Below are 15,940 nucleotides of genomic sequence, written 5' to 3'. Positions count from 1 at the left end.
CAGGCAGTGCCTCCTGCTTTAGGCACTAGCTTTGATTTCAGTGTGTGTGCCATTGGAAAGAAGATACATCCATGCCCTGAACCTTCTGTAAATTCCCTGACAGTATCTCTGGTTAACATTCAGGAGTGCTAACCACTCAGGCACAGGGACAGTTGCTTCAGTCTCAATCCTTACAACCCCCAAGGAGGGAGGGACTCTTACAGGCCTATATTTCAGGAAAAGCTGCATAGCCAAGTGGTCACTAAGGGTAGATTTCCCACAAATGTGACCTCAGCCAGCTCTGCCCAGGGTCAGGGCAGGGAGGAGGGGTACCTATGGTGTTGTCGCTGGAGATGATCAGTCCTGTTTGCTGCATCCCGGGCTTGGGGTAGTGGGGAGCGGGGCAGCAAGCCAGCTGTCCACCCTTATAGAGAATGGGAAATGTGGATAGGAAGGGAAGTGACACACAAAACAGGAAGTTTCCTGAGGGACAGAGCTCCAGGAAGAGCCAGCCTGACCTGAGGGCACAGCTGGAGTGAAGAGGCCTGAAGCAGAGGATGTGGCTTCTGGCCCTCCCCTCCTTTTTGCTGATGGGGCCACAAGGAGGGGAATTGGTTTTCTCAATAGCAATTGCATGATGTCACTTGGCCAGTTAGAAAGGTGTCTGTCCTAGCACACAGCCTGTCACACATTTGGTAAGTGCTCAGTAGTGGGAGGCAGGTTCAGTCAGTCTGCCTGGGCCTCAGAATGCTCATCTGGGAAATGGCACTTGCCTTTGGCCAGTGTCACTCCTCTCCAGCCTTGATTCCCTCCTATGCATGGATGGGAGGCACAAGGAAAGCAGGACATAGCCAGGAGCTGCAGGTGGTTGGAAGGTCCCCTTCCACCTGCTCTCAGGCAGGCACCTTGGCTGTCTCGGAGCCTAGTTCTGTAGTAGGCCGGATGAGTCTGAAGATCCAAAGGGTGCCTTCAAGTGAGCTGAGGGCTTTGCGATAACCCCTGGCATGGCCTGGGTACCAGGAAACCCACTGGTGGGCTGCCAGATGCCAGGCCCTCAGAATTTGTGCTTCCTGTCCGTGAAGAAGAGCCTCCGAAGCTTGTCAGGCTGCAAGGAAGGAGGAGATACTGGGGCCTGGGGTCGCTGGACAGGGAGGGAAAGACCCAGGCTCCGAGGACCCCTCATTGACCTTGGGTTGGGGGCCCAAGCCCAGGACATGAGGCCAGGTTGGAATTCTGATGGTTGATTCCACGAGCCTCTCCCGGTGCCTGAAATCCCACCTTTAGCTCTCCAATTTTGGATGCAGGGTTCACCCTCTTCTGGCGAAGGAGAGGAGGGCAAGGAGTGTAGAAAGGGTGGCGAGCCTCACCTTACCTCCCTGGAGTGCCCTGGTCTCCCCTGACCCGCAGTTGGGGGGCCTCAGGATGCACTGGTGTCGAAGGTAGGATGGGGTGAGGCTGTACCCAGGCCCACAGAGATGGGAGAGGACATGGGGCAGCCACAGGGAAAGAGCAGACATGGGATGTGGCTTCTGAGGGTCTCAGGACTATCCACTGCTGGATCCGTGGTTCCCGGAGAGTCAGGATCTCAAAGGCTTCTATCCATGGGGTATGGGGGCACAGCCCTGTCCTGAGGGAGGAGCCGTCAGCACTTCCCGGGAAGATCTTTCCACCAGGAATCCAGCCGGAAGATCTGTGTGTGCCTGACTGAGATCAGAGGACTTGCCCCTGGGGAAGGGACTCCCAGGTTTTATTGTCTCCGGGTATAGGCAGAGTGCAGTTGGGACTGAGGGCTCCAGAGAGTTCATCTGCCTCCCTGAGAACCCTGGACCAGCCCCACTCCTGGCCACTGCTCTCCACACTCCTGGTCCCCTCTCCTCCTTACTTATCAGACCCCTGCAGAAACCAAGAGGGAGGGGAAAGGACCCCTGGTCTGCTGCAGAGAAAGTCCTTAGAAGGTCCTGGAAGCCCCCAGCTTACACCCAAATCTAGCAGCTGCCTCTCCCACCACCACCACCACCACAGAGATCCTCAGAATAATAGCTGTGTTCATCAAGAGCCCTCTCTGGGCTGTGTCCTGAGCAGGAGAGGATGTCTAGCACTATCCTCTGGGCACCTGCCCCTGGATACAAGCAGAGGATCAGCCCATTTTACAGATGAGGAAATGGAGGTCCCGGGTGGGGTTGCTAAACAAGAATGTAGATGCCCAGTTAAGTTTAAATTTCAGATAAACAAAGGAATAATGGTATTTGAGACATACTTTGAAATGGTTTTCGTTTTGGTTTGGTTTGTTTTTTCGTTTGTTTTTTTTAAACAGAGTCTCACTTTGTCTCCCAGACTGGAGTGCAGTGGCGCAGTCTGGACTCATCACAACTTTAACCTCCCAGGTTCAAATGATCCTCCTGCTTCTGCCCCCCCAAGTAGCTGAGACTACAGGCCACCATGCCTGGCAATTTTTTGTATTTTTTCGTAGAGATGGGATTTTGCCACGTTGCCCAGGCTGGTCTCAAACTCCCAAGCTCAGGCAATCCACCTGCCTCTGCCTTTCAAAGGGCTAGGATTACAGACATGAGCCACCATGCCTAGCTTCAAAAATGTTGTTTATCTGTAATTCAGGTTTAACTGGTTGTCCTGGAATTTGTCTTGCCCAAAGCTACAAGGCGAGGGAGTAGGGGCAAAAGGGCTGTTCTCCTGTACCCAGAGGCTCTGAGACCCCTGCAGAGACTGATCTATTGTAGAGAATGCCCTTAGAAGAGCCTGGAAGCCCGTCTTACATTCAAATCTAGCAGCTGCCTCTCCCACCACCACCACCACCACCACCATTTCCAGGCAGATGTTAGGGCTGGAAAATTCTGTGTACTTCCAGGCAGTGGTGGTGACCTGACCTGCCTATGCCTGGGGGCTACAGGTTGTCTCCTACCACCAGGTGCTAAGGGCTGGGAGCCACCCCACCCCGTCTTGGAGCTCACCTTGTGCATCCATCCAGTCTCCTTGCTCTTGGTTGCTGGGATCTGCTCATAGGTGTTCCCAGGCTCTGGGAGCCCTGGGGGGCCTGAAATCCTCTTGTAGCCATGGTCCATGGGCCCATGTACCCATGGGCTATATGTGGGACTGGCCCCAGGATGTGGGGCCCTGGCTGGGTCACCCAAGCAAGCTGGGATCTGCTCATAGGTACTGCCTTCTTGGTCTGGTGTATCCCTGGGCTCTTGCAGGGGGCCTTCTGTCCCAATGAACTCATAGATATCTGCAGAGCTGCCCTGGGAGCAGGGCTGAGCCTTTTGGCTCAGCTTTGGAAACTCTTGCCTCCAGGTAGCCCCCAGGGATCCCATGGCATCAGAACACCCCCAGGAAGTGGGAGACTCTGTGGGACCCTGGTCTGGGCTCACCCCAGAGAGGACAGGCACCAGGCCATCAGGCCTATTCTGTTCTCCATCTGAGAGTCTCCTTTGGGCCTCCCTGTCTGGGGAGTAGGCCTGGCTGCCAGCTGGAACTGGTGCATGCCTGCTGGACCCCTCTGTGCCCAAGCCTAGCCGTGCCTGGTTCATCTTCCTCACGTCTGCATAGATGATGTCATTGGGGCCTCCAAAAGACTCTTCCAGGAGAGAGGAACTCCTCTCAGGGAGTGGGGGCACTCTGATGGGAGCCTGAGGAGACAGGGACAGAGAAACTCTTAAGGGGCAGCCCATCACTAAGATGCCCTCCAGTACAAACTCTCTCAGATAAGCCGAGGCCCCCTGTCTTGGCTATAGTCTTCCTGCCTGTACATGCAAGGGTTGGATACATGACACTCAGGGTCCCTTCCAGCTCTCATGCTCTAGGACTTGTTCTTTTTTTGGTTTGTTTTTTAAGATGGAGTCTCACTCTGTTGCCCAGTCTAGAGTGCAGTGGTGTGATCTTGGCTCATTGCAACCTTTGCCTCCCAGGTTCAAGCTATTCCCCCACTTCAGCCTTCTGAGTAGCTGGGATTACAGGCTCCCACCATCATGCCCAGCTAATTTTTGTATTTTTGTAGAGACGGGGTTTCCCAATGTTGGCCAGGCTGGTCTCGAACTCCTGACCTCAGGGGATCCACCCGCCTCGGCCTCCCAAAGTGCTGGGATTACAGGTGTGAGCCACCACACCTGGCCTAGGACTCGTACTTTACCTTGGCATTCAAGGCTTTGGGTCACCAGCTCTACCTCCCACCCAATTTTTCCCTCCCCTCCTCCCACCTCCTCCCACTTCCATTGTGGTCCACTGTTCCCTCAGTGCCCCCAAACCCACTCACTGCTGCATTTCCCTTCAGAATGGCCCATCTCCAAGTCCCATCACTCATTTAACAAATATTTAGTGAGCACCAACTATGTGCCAGACACTGTCCTAGGTGCCAAGGACTCTGGTGAGCAAGACTAACTCTTGGGAGTTTATATTCTAATCTGGGAGATGGGCAGCATACTGCTGCGCTGTGTAGCACAATATGGTTTCATGTGCTATATGACGGGCGAATATATCACAAGACAACGGAGTGTGGGGGCATGATCAGTGCTACAAAGAACAAAGCAGGGTCATGGGATAGAGAGAATGGCAGGTGGGGAAGGCAACATTTTCTGTCATAGGTGGGCCTTTCTGAGGTGATATTTAAGAAAGGAATGGAATGCAGTTAGAGTGTAAGCCATGCGAGTATCTTGTAGGAAGAGCATTCCAGGCAGACGGTAGAGCCAGTGCAGAGGTCCTGAGGTGGGAGCAAGGTTGGTATGTTCAAGGATGATCTAGAAGGCCAAAGAAGCCAGAGAAAAGGCCTCACTGAAGCCTCCAGTGAAGAAGCAGGGGGTAGCAGGGCATCTGGTGAGGCTCTTGTGGGCCCTGGTGAAGTGTTTAGGTTTTATTCTAAATATGAGGAAAAGCCATTGGCATGCTGTGATCTGATATAAAGAAAAATCTTTTGGCCGGGCACGGTGGCTCACGCTCGTAATCCTAGCACTTTGGGAGCCGAGGCAGGCGGATCACCTGAGGTCAAGAGTTTGAGACCAGCCTGGCCAACATGGCAAAACCCTATCTCTACTACTAAAAATACAAAAAAAAAAAAAAAAAAAAAAACTAGCCGGGCATGGTGGCGTGCACCTGTAATCCCAGCTACTCAGGAGGCTGAGGCCAGGGAATCACTTGGATCCAGGAGGCAGAGATTGCAGTGATCCAAGATGGTGCCACTGCACTCTAGTCTGGGTAACAGAGTGAGACTCTGTCTCAAAAATAAAAGTAAAAATGGCTGGGCACAGTGGCTCATGCCTGTAATCCCAGCACTTTAGCCACGGCGGGCAGATCACTTGAGGTCAAGAGTTCAAGACCAGCCTGGCCAATATGTTGAAATCCTGTTGCTACTAAAAATACAAAAATTAGCCAGATGTGGCAGCAGGTGCCTGTAATCCCAGCTCCTCGAGAGGCTGAGGCAGGAGAATCAATTGAACCCAGGAGGCGGCGGAGATGGCAGTGAGCCGAGATTGCACCATTGCACTCCAGCCTGGGCAATGCGGTGAGATTCCATCTCAAAAACAAAAACGAACAAAAACAAACAAACAAACAAAAAAAAGAAATATCTTTCTGAGTCCATGGGGTGCTATGGAGAAGAATAAAATATTGACTCACAGGCACCCCACACTATAGCTTACTAAGGGATGTTCAGGCATTTCATATCCGTTTTCTCATTCAAGCTTCACAAGAACCTCAGGCATGGCAAACTGAGGCTCAGAGAAATTATGTGACTCGCCTAGAGCCACATCACTAGAATATGGCCTTGGCCAAATCTAACTAGCCAGAGGCAGGCAATGGCACGGGTGAACCCTGGGTGATTCCAAGATGGGTCTGCACCTCTGGGCCTGGCTCACCCTCTACAGCCGGAGGGAGTGGCTGGCCTGGCCTCAGGGTCTGACTGGGAGCATGGCACCCACATCCCTGGTCTGGCAACCCTGACTCTAGGTGGCCCATAATGCTTCTCACCTCCATGCTTTCCTCCTGGGAGAGGTTCCGGGGACTCACATCCAGACTCTTCTGTGCATGGAGGAAGGAGACCTGGGGCTTTGGAGATGAGCAGGGGCTGGCGGCCTTGTCTGGGACCACTGTGGGGCATACCATGGCAGGCAGGTTTTCTGGGTCCACGATGGTCTGGTGGAGGCCCCGGGTGATGGCATCATACATATCATTGTCCTCTGGCTGGGGGTATGGGGATACAGCAGGCATGTGGTCACACAGGCCCAGTCAGTCTCCAGAGCCTACATGAGACTGCTGGTAAGAGACTGCAACATTCCCACCGAGTTCCTGACCTCAGGTAAGACATCACCACAGTCTCCCTTTTTCCAATAGAGATCATGACCCCACACCGAGTGCCCCTGGATGACAGTAAATAGGGAGGGCTTGAAAAGGGGTATGCCTGAGTGATGGATACCCCAGGCCTGGGCTCCCTGCCCAGCCACCCTCACCCTGGGGAAGTGGGGCGCCTACCCGGGGGCAGGCAGTAGTCAGCATCTCTCCGAAGGGCTCAAGCTGTGCCTCCTGGTAATGGCGCACAAGCTCAGCCAGGGTGCTGTGGCTCTGGGTGTCTCCTGAGATGATGTAACGCCGGTTTCGAAGCTGGTTGATGACAAAATGTCGGCAACGATTGCTGCCCCTGCAACACAAGGCAGCCCAGCCTTGGCCCACGGTCTGAGCTCTGTGCCCGGGTGCAGGAGAGGGGTCCCAGCTCTTGATCCAGAACAGACCTGCCTGATCTGGGGCCACTGTACCCCACTTGGAGCCATGGTGTGTTCGTCAGGAAGCTACGGAGAGGTTTTCAAACCATGAAGCCCTGGGATCTTGGGAAGTACTTAAGCCTGCTCTGGTGGAGTCAGGGAAGGCACAGCTGCAACTGGAGTGAGGCAAGTGAGGCACTCATCTTGGGTGCGAAATGTACAGGGGCACCAAAAAACTCAATCAAGAAAACTAATAATGCAGTATTTTAGAAAATCAAAATATATGAAAAAAAATCCACAATGAACAAAACACCAAAGTTTTAAATAAAGACAGGATCCAACCCTGCACCTGTACAACTCGACCTCCCCCTAGTCCCCACCCTGGTGCAATGATGGAGTTCCATCTCCCACTCCCTCTTTGGCCTGTAAAGTCCCACCCTAAAATCTCACCCTCTGCATCTTCCTTTTTCCTAGAAAAATAACGTCTACACAATGATGTGCATACATCATAAATGTGCAGTTTGATGAATTTCCACATAGGAACCCTCCCATGTAACTGCCACTCAGATCAAGATATAAAACCTTTCCAGCCCCCAGAAGACCTACTTGCACTCCCGTCCAGTCAATGCCCCCCAAAGGTAGCCACCATTCTGACGCCTATCAGCATAGATTAGCCCATTAGAGAACTTCTATAATACGTCTCTTGTGTCTAGTACCTTTCACTCAACATTGTATCTTGGAGATTGATTCATGTCCAAGTAGAATTAGTTTCTTTTTTTTTTCTCATTTATATGTAGTATTCTAGTTAATGAAAAATCCAACATGTACCTATTCTGTTGATGGACATTTAGGTTGTTTCCAGATCTGGGCTATTATAAATAAAGTTGCTGTGAGCATTCTTGTACATATCTTTTGGTGAATATGTACTCATTTCTGATGAGAATATACCAAGGAATAGAGTTGATGGGTCATGGGTACACCTGTATTTGGCTTTAGTAAATCATGCCAAATTGCTTTCTAAAATTATTGCAATGGGCTGGGCACAGTGGCTCATGCCTATAATCCCAGCACTTTGAGAGGCCCAGGCAGGCAGATCACTTGAGGTCAGGAGTTCAAGACAAGCTTGATCAATATGGTGAAACTCCATCTTTACTAAAATTAAAAAAAAAAAAAAATAGCTGGTATGTGGTGGTTGCCTGTAATCCTAGTTACTAGGGAGGCTGAGGTAGGAGAATTGCTTGAACCTGGGAGGCGGAGGTTGCAGTGGGCCGAGATCGTGCCATTGCACTCCAGCTGGGTGACAAGAGTGAAACTCCATCTCAAAAATAAAATAAAATAAAATTATTGCAATGTATGAGAGCTCCAGTTGTTCCACATATTCTGTCTTTCCATTATAGCCATCCAATGTGGCTTTAATTTGTGTTTCCCTGACAGCTAATGATGCTGAACATGTTTTCATATGCTTATGGGCCTTCTGGGTTTTTCTTTTTGGTAAAGTGCTCAGTTCTTTTGCTTTTATTTATCGAATTATCTGTTTTCGTCTTATTTATTTGTAGGAGTTCTTTATATATTCTGGATTTGAGTCCTTTGTTAGATATTTGTATTCTAATAGATAACCTATTCAAGACTGCACGCTGATCTTTTTCTTCTCTTAATCATATCTTTTAATTGTAAAAATTCTTAATTTTGGCTAGGTGTGGTGGCTCACGTCTGTAATCCCAGCACTTTGGGAGGCCGAGGCAGGTGGATCACCCAAGATCAGGAGATAGAGACCAGTCTGACCAATATGGTGAAACCCCGTCTCTACTAAAAATACAAAAACTAGCTGGCTATGGTGGCGTGTGCCTGTAGTCCCAGCTAGTTGGGATGCTCAGGCAGGAGAAGTGCTTGAACCCGGGAGGCAAAGGTGGCAGTGAGCAGAGATCACACCACTGCACTCCAGCCTGGACAAGAGAGTGAGACTCTGTCTCAAATAAATAAATAAATTTTTAAAAATTCTTAATTTTAAGGAAATCAAATTAATCACTCTTTTAAGATTAGTGCTTTTCGTGTCCTGTTTAAAAAATCTTGGCCTCTCATTTTCAAAGGCATTTTCATTTACCTATGACAATGTTTTCCTGTTTTCTTCTAGAAATGGTATTGTTTTGCTTTTCTTTCTTGGATCTACAATCCATCTAGAATTAATTAATTTTTGTGTATGGTATGAGGTAGCAGTAATTGTCTTCCATTTAGATATCCAATTGCTCCTGCACCAATTATTGAAAAAGCAAGCCTTTCCCCATGGAATTGCAGTGATGCCTCTGTTGCAAATCTGGTAACCAAACATTTGGGACTGTTTTGGGACTCTTTTCTGTTCCCTTTTTCTATTTGTATACCTTTGAGCCGTCCCACTTTGGTCTCTTTCGTAAGTTAGTATTCTCCCTAAGATCTTATCTGGGAAGAAACAAAACAAAAGAAAAAAATCCCCAAAGCTCAAAAGACATTTGAAAACTACTGAGTTAGTATATTTCAAGATGCCTAGCACAGTGTCTGGCACATAGAATAAAAATATTTTGACGACGACTAACATTTATTTAAAGTCCTTACTGCATTATATGCATTGTGCCAAGCACTTTTAAATGTATCAACTGATTGCACACTTTCATCAATCCTATGAAGCAGGTACTATCATATTCCCATTTTACAAATGAGGAAACGGGGTAACAGAGAAGCAAAGTAACTTGCTCAAGGTCAGCGTTTGAACAGGGGCAGTCTGAATATGTGACAATTTTGAATCAGAATCTGAAGACTTTTAAGTTTACCCTGGAGCCCTGGCCTCCCTCCCTACTTAGAGAAATCTTCTTACCTCCTCTGAATTTCCCCTTCCAACCGACCTACTCTTGGGACAAGATTCGACATCACCATCTCTGCCTTTGTCCTGGCTACCTTGTCTCCTTCTCTCTATCCCCACTATCCTATCCTAGCCCAGACCTCATTATCTCACATTCAGGCAATTGCAGGAGTACCCAGTGCCCCCACACCTCCAGCTCTGACTTCCAGTCATCTCTCCATAGGCTGCCTAAAGGACCTATGCAAATACAGCGAACCAGATCATCCTTCAGGATCTACAGACTTAGCTAGGCATCCAAGGCCATTCTAAGCTTCTCCCACCCTCCCCTCCAGGCATTCCTCCAAAGGAACCAAGTGTTCTGCTGCACCCAGCAACCTGCAGCTCCCCAGCACCCTTGTCTTTCATGCCTCTGTACTTTTGCACATGGCATTCCATCTACCAGAGATGCCCTCCTAAACCCCAACCACACCCTCCTTTCTGCCTAGCAACTTGTATTCTTTCTTCTATCTAAGGCTCAAAGTTCACCTCTGTGAAGCCTCCTCCAACCCCTACTCACCTCCTTTGAAGGCTGTGGCTTCATCGGTAGCATACGGCCAGTGCTGCTCAGGAAGTGTCTGCTGAGCATGTGATGGATGAATGAAGGAGTCAGGAGTCAGGACCCAGGGAAATCTAGGCAATTTGGGCCAGTGGGGCCTCTGCACTAATCTGCAAGGCTAGGTTATGGTAGGCTGAGCTTGCTTGCCCAGAGGGCTTCCCCTTACCTGTAGGACAAGATGTAGCCGGTGGCTCGGTCACTGAGGCGGATAAGGAAGGAACCAAGAGCTCTGTCCCTGAGTAGCTGCTCCGTCTGCCTGGGCAGAGGACATGCCATTAGCTGGGGTCTGTGCCCTAACAGCAGCAGGTACAGCCTGACTTAGGCCTCTCTTGGAATCCCTGCTGGCCATGCCTTTGGGTTCCAGACCTCCAACCCTTTATAGAGGAGCCACTCAGACCTGTGGATTGGTCTGTGGCCTGTCAGGGCTCAGTATGTGGTCTATCTGGGCCCAAATGATTAAGTTCAAGACTGTCTGGGGCTGGGTCAGGGTCTGAAGTCATATGCACCCCCCGACTCCCCACTGCAGCCTCACTAGCAGGCACACTGGTTGCTGACCCTGGCCACCCACTCTCCACCTGGATGGTTGTGTAGCAAGAATAAATCCACACAGCTGGAGATGTTGAGGTTTAGTGGGGGGTCCCTCCCTCAGAACCACTGTGTACAGTACTACAAGATGTGCACTACACACGAGCTTCTGCAGGGAGAAGATACTGCTATGTCTGAAGCAGCTAAAAGGGACTCATTCCTCTTCCTGTCCCCTTCAATCCTAGGCAGCTACAGAGATTTTTCACATGGTGCCAAATATTTTGGAGGCATGGTGAAAAGTTCCACCTGTCTTGTGGTTTGGCAGTACATAGACCAGTACATATTCCCTCACTCAGTTACTCACCAAATACTGAGTGCCTGCTCTATGCAGCTAAATCATTTGCAGGGCCAGGTGTTAAATGAAAACATGGGGCCCCTGGTTCAAAATGATTTAGAATATCAAGACAGTGACAGCAGAGTATTAAATCAAATGTGGAGCCCTTTTGACCCTGTGCTGTTGCACAAGTCAGTGCCCATAAAGCCGGCCCTGGCTCTGTGCAGGTGCTGCGCCAGGACCTAAGGACTGGCTGGATTTGTCATTCCTTCACCAGGTGTTTTGGTTGCTTGGAGACCCAGCCCAAATAGAAAGCCAAACCTGTATCTTGGCCTTTATACCTAGGGTAACCGTGCATCCAGGTTTTCCTGGGATGGCCCCATTTATGACAGTTCTCCTAGCTTAGTTACTAATAGTGTCCTGGTTTGGACGATACATGATATGGTCCCCTAGTTACTCATCAAGTCACGGTCTGGCCCTCTTTCTGTCCTCTGGCAGCCTGGCAGCCCCAGCCATCCTCAACTTGTACTAAAGTAGAGGCCGTTGCCGTCCCCGACTCTGCCTACAGAAGCCACTACCAGAGGACATGGTGCTCCTCAGTCTGTTCCCCTGCCCCCCGCCTCCAAGGGCCCCTGCCTAGCCCAGGGAAACGACAGGAACCAGTCTGATCCATAGTTCCCAGACCATTTTCTCAGCTCCAAGGGGCTGTGGGCTATGAGGGACCTGTGGGCAGAAGCAGCCTTACTTGCGGGTGATGAATCCATGAAACCAGGGAGGCAGGGCACCGTTCTGCAGAATGAAGGGGGCCTGTGTCTCCATGAACCACTTCAGGGCAAGCTCCTGGAGCTCAGCCAGGGCCTGGCTGTCCCCTGCCCCCTCAGGATCTCTCCCTAGGCTGAGCTGCTTTAGGCTGTCCTCCATGCTGGAGAGCACCGGAGTGGAAGCAGAGCGCACCCAGCGCACATGCCTCTATATCTGCGTGTGCTCTGGCTCATTTGCCTGAGCCCATGCCCTACCCAAGGACCCGTAGCACACAGCAGCCCTATTGTCACCTCTGGGTTGGTGGCTGGTTCTCTCCTCTGATGCTTTGGGGTGGGGCACTTTGGCTGGCTGCAGACATGGGGGAAGCAGCCTGAGAGGGGTAGGGAAGGCCCTCCGTGGCTTCCTGGCCAGCAGATGGGCTACCTCACTGGGTTTGGCCATGTTCCCCACAACCTCTGGTCTTTGTCACAACTAAAGATCGGACCCTGGCAAAAGTCCACAATACTGCCCCTGGGAGCAAAGCAGTGGATTTAAATTCTAGGTATCCTTCCTTCATGGAGGCTATTTTTATTTTGATGGAGAAGTTCTGTGCTAACTAAGTCTTCCTTCCACTCAAGATTTATTGAGTCCCTACTGTGTGCCACGTAAATCTGGGCCCTGGGAATAAAGCAGTGAACAAAACAGCACTTTGCCCTCATGGCACATACATTCTAGAGGGAGACAAATATATGTGTAGAATATAGAGTCAGATGGAATAAGCACTCCAAGACAAAGGCAGAAGAACAAGAGAGCCCATGGGCTACGTTATGCAGATAGAGAGTCAGGGGTCAGGGTCAGCCTTGTTCAGGAGGTGACATTGGAACAGTGAAGGAGGAAGCCAAGCAAGCACCTGGCAGAGTGGACCCTCATCAGCAGGGGGACGCACGCGCAAAGATGAGGAGGTGGGACTTTGTTGCAGATTTTGAAGAACAACCAGAAGCTCATGTCGTTTTAACAGAGAGGGGACTTTGGAGTAGATGGGTCCCCTGGAAAGGCAGGGATAGGCCTCTGGTAGGAAGCTTTGGAGCCGTTAGGGCAATGGGACCATTTGTTCACACAAACATCCCTGAGTCTCTAATGTGTTTCTGAGTTTCCTAGCAGAAACCCAGGCTGGATGGATGGTGAGGCAGCAGATGGTGCAGTCAGCCTCAAAGATCTTAATGAGACTCCCACTTCCACCGCACACTGACGTGAGACCACCTGGGCAAGTAGCTGGGACTGACGTGGGGTCTCAAGAAACTTATTCAATTGTTGCAGAGAACTAATTTGCTCATCTGTAAAATGGGCATGAGACAAAGCTATTTTCTAGACTCTAGGGTCATTATGAGGACTGAGAGAGAGAGCATAATGGTTTACAATGAAGGCGCATTTATATAAGATAAAAAATAGGATGCAGGTACTGATACAGTATGACTAAAGTGATTTGTTGTCATTTCCTCTGCTTAAAGCACTTGATACATAACTATCTCTGTCTAACTCCATTCCACAGTAAGAGACGCTTGGTTTCATTTTTCCTTGAGGCCAGACCTGTAATACCAGCACTTTAGGAGGGCAAGCTGAGAGGATCACTTGAGGACAGGAGTTCATGGCCAGCCTGGGCAACATAGCAAGACCTTTTCTAAAAGAAAAGGCAACTGGGCGCAGTGGCCACGCCTGTAATCCCAGCACTTTGGGAGGCTGAGGTGGGTGGATCATGAGGTCAGGAGATTGAGACCATCCTGGCTAACACAGTGAAAACCCGTCTGTACTACAAATACAAAAAATTAGCCAGGCGTGCTGGTGGGCACCTGTAGTCCCAGCTACTTGGGAGGTTGAGGTGGGAGAATGGCGTGAACCTGGGGGGCGGAGCTTGCAGTGAGCCGAGACCGCGCCACTGCACTCCAGTCTGGGCAACAGAGCAAGACTCTGTCTCAAAAATAAATAAGTAAATAAATAAATAAAAACAAGAAAAAAAAAAGAAAAAGGCAGAACTAATCCAATAGCAATAGAAGTTAAGATAGTGGTTACCTTGGGGACTGGGTGGGGAGCGAAAAGCTGCTGGTGCTGACAGTGTTCTATTTGTTTTTTTCTTTTTTTGAGACGGAGTCTTGCTCTGTCGCCCAGGCTGGAGCGCAGTGGCCGGATCTCAGCTCACTGCAAGCTCCGCCTCCCGGGTTTACGCCATTCTCCTGCCTCAGCCTCCCGAGTAGCTGGGACGACAGGCGCCCGCCACCTCGCCCGGCTAGTTTTTTGTATTTTTTAGTAGAGACGGAGTTTCACCGTGTTAGCCAGGATGGTCTCCATCTCCTGACCTCGTGATCCGCCCCTCTCGGCTTCCCAAAGTGCTGGGATTACAGGCTTGAGCCACCGCGCCCGGCCGACAGTGTTCTATTTCTTGTTCTGGTTGGTGGGTTGGGTGAGTGTGGATTGAGTGAGTTGAGTGAGAGTGCTTACAGTTTGAAGATTCACTGGCTCTGCACTCATGGTTTACACATTTTTCGATGTCTATGTTCTACTTCAATAAAAAAGTTTTAAAAAATGAGGGTGTTACAGCCAGATTTCCTTGGTTCAAATTCCAGCTTACTAGCTATGTGACCTTAATCAAACGATCTAACTTGTCCTGCTGTTAGGAAGGTCAGATGAGTTAAATCCTTAGAATAGTGTGTGGAATAACATAGTGACTAGGATTAGCTATTAATTCGATGATGATGATGGTGGTGGTGGTGGTGGTGGTGGTGGTGGTGGTGGTGATGCAAGATTCTGAAATACAGAAGGTCCACTCCTGTTGATAATTATTATTATTATTATTATTATTATTATTATTATTACAACGTCATCATGGGTTATCTGAAATCAAGATAAAAATGCCTGTGAGGGTGTGTGTGAGGCTTATAGTTTAGAGAACAGGCAAGGGCATGAGGCAAACCTGTGACCTCAACCTGGGCAGCTCTTTCTCATCTCTTTTATTTACTTATTTATTTATTCATTTATTTATTTAGAGACAGAGTCTCGCTCTGTCGCCCAGGCTGGAATGCAGTGGCACGATCTCGGTTCACTGCAACCTCTGCCTTCCAGGTTCAAGTGATTCTCCTGCCTCAACTTCCTGAGTAGCTGGGACTACAGGCGCGTGCCACCACGCCCAGCTAATTTTTTGTATTTTTAGTAGAGATGGGGTTTCACTGTGTTAGCCAGGATGGTCTCGATCTCCTGAGCTCTTTCTCATCTCTCAGCCACACTTTCCACATCCGTGAAAAGGGTAATCATACTGAGCTCACCCGGGGATGGGGTGAAATACTACAGATAGTGCTTTTCTCACAAGGACAAGCACATAGGCACATAGTAAGCGTTCTTGGAGGGCCTACTACTGGGAACATCACTTTTATAAACCATTAATTCCCACCTTGACACTGGAGGAGTCAACTCTTTGCCAGGGGACATCCTAAGAGAACCATCATTTGCATACTTGCTAATTGGTCTTCCCTGTCACAAACATAAGCCAGGGATATAACGGCATTAGAACGGAAATCCCAGGCCTGGGCTAATGAGGCCTGGAACTCTTTAACATGGGAAAGGGGGCTGGGCGTGATGGCTCACGCCCATAATCCCAGCACTTTGGGAGGCCAAGGCAGGAGGATTGCTTGAGCTCAGGAGTTTGAGGCCACCCTGGGAAACATAGCAAGGCCCCATGTCTACTAAAAAAATAAAAACAGCCGGGCATGGTGGCTCACGCCTGTAATCCTACCACTTTGGGAGGCCAAGGTGGGCAGATCACGATGTCAGGAGATTGAGACGATCCTGGCTAACATGGTGAAACCCGGTCTCTACTAAAAATACAAAAAATTAGCCGGGCATGATGGCAGGCACCTGTAGTCCCAGCTACTTGGGAGGCTGAGGCAGGAGAATGGCGTGAACCCGGGAGGCAGAGCTTGCAGTGAGCCAAGATAGCGCCACTGCACTCCAGCCTGGGCAACAGAGCGAGACTCCTTCTGAAATAAATAAATAAATACATACATAAAATAAAATAAAAATAAAGAAATTAGCCAGGCATGGTGGTGTACACCTGTGGTTCCAGCTACTTAGGAGGCTAGGGTGGGAGGATTGCCTGGGAGGTTGAGGCTGCAGTGAGCAATGATTGTGCCACCGCACTCCAGTCTGGGCAACAGAGCAAGACCATGCCAAAAAAAAAAAAAAAAAAAAAT

At 49.8% G+C, this 15,940-nt stretch overlaps 1 protein-coding gene across 2 annotated transcripts; it reads right to left on the bottom strand.

Moving 5' to 3' along the window:
• Positions 1-42: 42 nt before the first annotated feature.
• SH2D7 (SH2 domain containing 7) lies at positions 43-11,891 on the bottom strand. 2 transcript variants are annotated; one of them, XM_017865343.1, is made up of 6 exons: positions 11,707-11,891; positions 10,269-10,358; positions 6,451-6,616; positions 5,950-6,162; positions 2,946-3,620; positions 43-1,084 (listed from the first exon to the last, which is right to left on the bottom strand). In XM_017865343.1, exons 1-6 carry the CDS (start codon positions 11,880-11,882, stop codon positions 1,034-1,036), a joined length of 1,371 nt encoding a protein of 456 aa, XP_017720832.1. In that variant the 5' UTR covers positions 11,883-11,891; the 3' UTR covers positions 43-1,033. The 2 variants fall into 2 exon arrangements, with proteins under 2 accessions (XP_017720832.1, XP_017720831.1); XM_017865342.1 differs by lacking the exon at positions 43-1,084 and having other exon boundaries at positions 2,557-3,620.
• Positions 11,892-15,940: the final 4,049 nt, after the last annotated feature.

Source organism: Rhinopithecus bieti, unplaced genomic scaffold (assembly GCF_001698545.2).
Source record: "Rhinopithecus bieti isolate Rb0 unplaced genomic scaffold, ASM169854v2 scaffold_82461, whole genome shotgun sequence".
Lineage (NCBI taxonomy): Eukaryota > Metazoa > Chordata > Mammalia > Primates > Cercopithecidae > Rhinopithecus > Rhinopithecus bieti.
This window is presented reverse-complemented; position numbering and strand designations above follow the sequence as displayed.